We start from the raw sequence: 6000 nt of genomic DNA on the forward strand, positions 1-6000 counted from the left end.
TTTGTTATTGAAACGAATGGTGCATCCCAAACACTTGTAGTAGTAAAATACATTGCATTTTTCATTCCAACAGATGGAGCATCAAAAACATTAGTAGTAATAAAATGCATTGTATTTGTCATTCCAAGAAATGTCAAATCACAAACATTTGTAGAATTGCATTTTACTATTACATATACATGTTTGTATATCTGTGTGTCCATGTCCAGGAAACACCCGGGATGTGATCTCTGGGATCCTTACCACGAAGTAGCAGTGCTACACTTTAGAACTAACTAAGGATAAATCATGCAGATGATATAAAAATCCTTGCATTTTTTATAGAGCTCGCCGTTCATTTATAGCTGCCCCCTTAATGTCATTTGAAGGGCAAGGGGATCCTTAACTGGGCAGAACTAATTGTACGCCAAGAATCAGATTGGCTCCTAGAAACGTAGAAACTGATTTGACACACAGATACACAGACACACTGCAACAAAATGCGTTACTACAAACAAAAGAGATGTACCATCTGTTGGAATGACACATGTAATGTATATATCTCTGTTATATGCCATTTGGTATAGGATTTGCAAAACCAGTGCTAATGTTGTGATGCGCCATATGTTGGATTGACAAATTCAATGCATTTTATTACTACATCATTTTGTGCAGTGCCAACTATTAGAATGACAGAGACATTGCAGCTGGACAAACACATGGATACACAGATGTTTGTGATGTGCCATCAGTTGGAATGGCAGAGACGTAGCAACTGGACAGACACACAGGCACTTATCCTTTTATTAAGGTGGATTAAGTCCCACTTTCTAACAGTTCACCTCTCCTTTAGGTGTCATTTTGGGATTCTTCAAGACTTTGTTTATAACCTGCATGACATTTACACCGACCGTCTGGTTTTAACATTCCCAAACTACCAAACACAGTCGATTAAAGGATTAAAGTTGCTGCCATGCGGCACAGATAGATGAGGGATTACAAAGTTACAGTGAAGGTGTTTTCTTGAGGAGTTCACAATGGAAACCTTTTAGTCCTGCAGAACACTTGAGGCTTTCTCTCACCTTCGTCATCACTTTCATCAAGCCAGTCACACCCGGGCATAACGCCACTTTATATTAGACTGAATAAAGAAACCATTGCCCCCCAAAATAAACAAATAAAACATCACAGCTAAAGGATCCAATAGAATCCTAGCCATCTAAATCAAGTTAACTATTATGCATTTATGTACTTTAAAAGTGCTAAGTCTTAAAAACTTGCCTGGGCTTCCATCCAGAGGAGAAAGGTCCACAAGAGCCACTCCGCCAAACATCGTCGCTGCGTCCGTGAACAGAAGGGCCTTCACGTCTGTTTATACTGGAAGAGGATTAGCAGCGGTGTCAGTTGTCACGTTACTGAATGGAAGGAAACCGTGATGACATCCAGGGATGGGAAAAAGAGCGGGGGAGGCTGTCGGAATGTCAGTGTGCTCTTTCATGCTTTTACTGGTTAGTCATTCATGCTGGATCAGAAGGAAATCCGAAGGTGGTGGGATATCATCAAGAGGTGAGAAATACAAACTATTTTAAGAATCCCTGACAGTTCAGTGAAGCTGGGCTAAGGGTATTTCAAAATCCTTCTTTTAACATATAAAACATTAAATGGCCAAGGTCCGGCTTACTTGTCTGAACTTATCATGACTTACAAACCAGAGTGCACATTAAGATCTCAAGATGCCGTTCTGCTTATGATTCCAAGGATTAATAAAGTAACAGTAGGAGGTCAAGCTTTGATTTACAGGGCCCCTAAACTGTGGAGTGGTCTGCCTGCTACTATAAGAGATGCCCCTTCGGTCTCAGCTTTCAAATCCCGGCTGAAGACTCACAACTTCAGTTTAGCACACCCTGACTAGAGCTGCTGATTAACTGAACAGACTGCATCTCTGTTGTTAGTCATTAGCACTAAAACATAAGTAATATGATAGTTAGAATTTGTTACTAACCCTCACCTATTCTGTTTCTCTTCTCGGTACTCAAATGTGGCACTTGGTGCCACTGCCCACCTGCCAAGTTGTTTTGCCTGCCTAAAGTAAAGTCATCTGTGATGGAGGATCGCAGGAATCATGGGGTAGAGGGGTCCTTTCATTGGATTAGCTGGCCCAGCGCTGTCTCAGCTGTGGAATGGCCAATAGGGGAAGTCAGCTTGATGGCCGCGGTCTCCAGGACTCGTATGATGTGATATCATCTACTGTTGAATTCTGCCCTGTTCTTGTAATATTTAGTCGCATAGTTTGTGGGAGGAATGATCTTCTCAGTCTATCAGTGGAGCAGGACAGTGACAGCAGTCTGTCGCTGAAGCTGCTTTTCTGTCTGGAGATGACACTGTTTTGTGGATGCAGTGGATTTTCCATAATTGATAGGTGCCTCCTGAGCGCTCGTCGCTCTGCCACAGATGTCAAGCTGTCCAGCTCCATGCCAACAATAGAGCCTGCCTTCCTCACCAGTTTGTCCAGGCGTGAGGCGTCCTTCTTCTTAATGCTGCCTTCCCAACACACCACCGCGTAGAAGAGGGCACTCGCCACAACCGTCTGATAGAACATCTGCAGCATCTTATTGCAGATGTTGAAGGACGCCAGCCTTCTAAGGAAGTATAACCGGCTCTGTCCTTTCTTACACAGAGCATCAGTATTGACAGTCCAGTCCAATTTATCATCCAGCTGCACTCCCAGGTATTTATAGGTCTGCACCCTCTGCACACAGTCAGTCACCTCTGATGATCACGGGGTCCATGAGGGGTCTGGGCCTCCTAAAATCCACCACCAGCTCCTTGGTTTTGCTGGTGTTCAGGTGTAGGTAGTTTGAATCGCACCATTTAACAAAGTGATTAGGTTTCTATACTCCTCCTCCTGCCCACTCCTGATGCAGCCCACGATAACAGTGTCGTCAGTGAACTTTTGCACGTGGCAGGACTCCGAGTTGTATTGGAAGTCCTATGTATATAAGCTGAACAGGACCGGAGAAAGTACAGTCCCCTGCTGTGCTCCTGTGTTGCTGACCACAATGTCATACCTGCAGTTCCCAAGATGCACATACTGAGGTCTGTCTTTAAGATAGTCCACGATCCATGCCACCAGGTATGAATCTACTCCCATCTCTGTCAGCTTGTCCCTAAAGAGCAGAGGTTGGATGGTGTTGAAGGCGCTAGAGAAGTCTAGAAACATAATTCTTACAGCACCACTGCCTCTGTCCAAGTGAGAGAGAGAGATCGGTGTAGCATATAGATGATGGCATCCTCCGCTCCCACCTTCTCCTGATATGCAAACTGCAGAGGGTCGAGGGTGTGTTGAAAACTGTGGTCTCAGGTGATGAAGCAGCAGCCTCTCCGTGGTCTTCATCACATTTGTATACTATTGTATTGTATTGAGGATTACTTGTGTTCTGTTCTGTGTATTGTATTGTATTGACTCCCTTTTTCTGACACCCACTGCACACAAAACCTACCTGGAAAGGGGTCTCTCCTTGAACTGCCTCTCCCAAAGTTTCTTCCATTTTTTCCATACTGGGAGTTTATCCTTGTATTCTTAGAGAGTCGAGGCTGGGGGGCTGTCAAAAGTGGGAAAGAGGTGTCCATTCATCAGATTAGTGCTATTTCAGCTGTGGAATGGCCAAATGGGGGAGGCAGCTTGATGAATGAGGTCTCCAGGACTCTAAACAAATCCAAATCATATTATATGATATCATCTACTGTTAAATTCTGCTCCGTACTTCTAAAATGTTTATTTTTATACTGTATTGAGGAATTGTTCTGTTCTGTGTATTATATTGTATTGATCCCCTTCTTTTTGACACCCACTGCCTTTCCCAAGGTTTCTTCCATTTTTTCCATGCTAGGGTTTTTTTGGGAGTTTTTCTTGTCTTCTTAGAGAGTCGAGGCTGGGGGGCTGTCAAGAGGCAGAGCCTGTTAAAGCCTGTTGCGGCACTTCTTGTGAGATTTTGGGCTATAAAAAAAATAAATTGTATTGTATTGTATTGGGGTCAGTGGGGGTCGAGGAGTGCTGTTTGTAAGAAGTCAGCAGTACTGGTCTTGGAGAGGGGCTGAGGGTGGTGGGATTAGTAGTGAAGACTTGGTGGGATACATCAGGTAGTTTGGTGTCTGGTCCAGTGCCCAGCACTCCTGGAATTGGCACCAGCCTCCCTTAGCCATAGATGGGATGAGTAGGGTTAAGAAATGATGGATGTAGAGTAAAATAATAAACATTGACAACATTTACATAAGAAAAAAAATAATTCAACATTAACAGAAATGATAATAAAAAATGACAACAGGCATAAGCCAGGAAACAAACCCGGGCTGAAACATAACCTTAGGCGTGAATGGGTGACAGGGTGCTGGGTATGAACGGGTGAAGGAGGGACGGATGCACCATACTGTACATTCAAATAGTATGCGGACCGCCCTCCAAATTTGATAGTTCAGATGCTCCATTCTTAACGGGGGGCAGAACTCAAGCACATCACCATACAGTCTCCATTGGCAGTAGAATGGGTCGTGCCTTAAATGTGGCATTGTCATAGGATGTCACCTTTGCCACAAGTCAGCACATGAAAGTTCTGCTCTGCTAGATCTGCCATCACCGTGATGTGGAAGAACCAAGGAGCAACAACAGCTCAATCATGAAGTGGTAGACCATGCAGATTTACAGAATGGCTTGAGGATTGAGATACAGGAAAGCCAGCTTAGACACAGGGAGGGCATGAAAAAGACGCACAGAGAGACCCGCTCTAGCGTTTTTGCTGCCCTAGGCGAAGCTGTAAATGGTGCCCTGCCCCCTCCTTTTAGTTTGAGTGGAATCATCAATACCAGACCTCCACATGGTGTAAATGCTGCTGAGCATCATTCAACACACGATGCCACATTGTGCATGCAAATGGCACCTACACCAGCTGGGCAAAGCCTCGTTATAATGACAAAATAATGCTAGCCGATTTGGGTATGAAGCAGCTTTCAGCACCATGGTGTGGCTCCTACTAGAGAACCCCCCCACATCGTCCCAGTTTCAAATGTCTGACAGAGACACCGCTATGAATAGCCACCTCCACTCCATCCCAGGCACGCACGGCAAACAGATTGCCTCACACCGGAGAGTATTTTTTCAGAAGATTCTTTCCTCATTCCCGACTGCAACAGTGGGCTGAATGAAAGGCGCCAGAGATAAGCGCCCACCTGCCAACGGGGAACTTGAGTGGCGTGTCAACACAGCTCCTCATACATGCCCGGTTATTTCCTATTTACAGCTGCAAGCGGCTCTTATCGAGGGCATTCTTGGATAAGACTGCTGTGCAGTCACCTGGCAGCAGTGGGGCCAAGCAGTGATTTAAGGGCAGACTTGTCACCTAAAGAAACGATTAATAATAATAAATAAATAAAAAAGGTTAAAAGGGAGAATTCCTGTTAGCACAACTGAATGGAGAAATCGACACGTCAGCTGAGAGGGTCACAAGTCATTAATAACAAGCACGAGGAATGGAGGAAGTCGGCCACATCTGACCGATAAGAAAACCAAATCATCTGGCACTGCAAGTTCCTTTATGTTACCCGACTTACTTCTTCTTTAATAAGAGAGGTTGGCAGCAGGCGCTGACAGTACACTGCCACACCCACCACACCACCTGGACTGGGACCCAAGTGCAACGGGTGAAACCTCAACACCACACTGGAACAGCAGGAGGATTTTTACAGAGGGTGGAGTGCCAATCCCACCACCAACCCTCACGTTATCCCTGTAAATTGGGGGACCTGCTTGCAGGGCTGGATTCAGATTAACGTCATTCGCAAGACAAAGCAATCACAGGTTAAGGGGTCTTGCTCAAGGGCCCAGTGGAGTAGAGTCACTTCTGCATACTAATCCTCATAAGGATTAAAGGAAAATATTAACAAGATGCAATAGAAAATTCTCAGTTCCACTAAGCTGAATGTCGATGTGTGCAGCAAACTGCTGGGAATGTTTTACCAGTCCATAGT

The 6000-nt window shown here is 44.8% G+C and overlaps 1 protein-coding gene across 2 annotated transcripts in view; it reads right to left on the minus strand.

The window, feature by feature from the left end:
- Window positions 1–1355, minus strand: part of c16h14orf180 (chromosome 16 C14orf180 homolog) — a 76677-nt gene extending 75322 nt beyond the window's left edge. The window contains exon 1 of one of the 2 annotated variants that reach the window (XM_051919783.1): window positions 1261–1355. In XM_051919783.1, coding sequence (XP_051775743.1) covers window positions 1261–1312 — 52 coding nt within the window. In that variant the 5' untranslated portion in view covers window positions 1313–1355. The remainder of the gene's footprint in view (window positions 1–1260) is intronic. The other variant, XM_028821542.2, reaches the window with a different exon arrangement.
- Window positions 1356–6000: the final 4645 nt, after the last annotated feature.

The sequence above is a fragment of the Erpetoichthys calabaricus genome, chromosome 16 (genome assembly GCF_900747795.2).
Source record: "Erpetoichthys calabaricus chromosome 16, fErpCal1.3, whole genome shotgun sequence".
Lineage (NCBI taxonomy): Eukaryota > Metazoa > Chordata > Cladistia > Polypteriformes > Polypteridae > Erpetoichthys > Erpetoichthys calabaricus.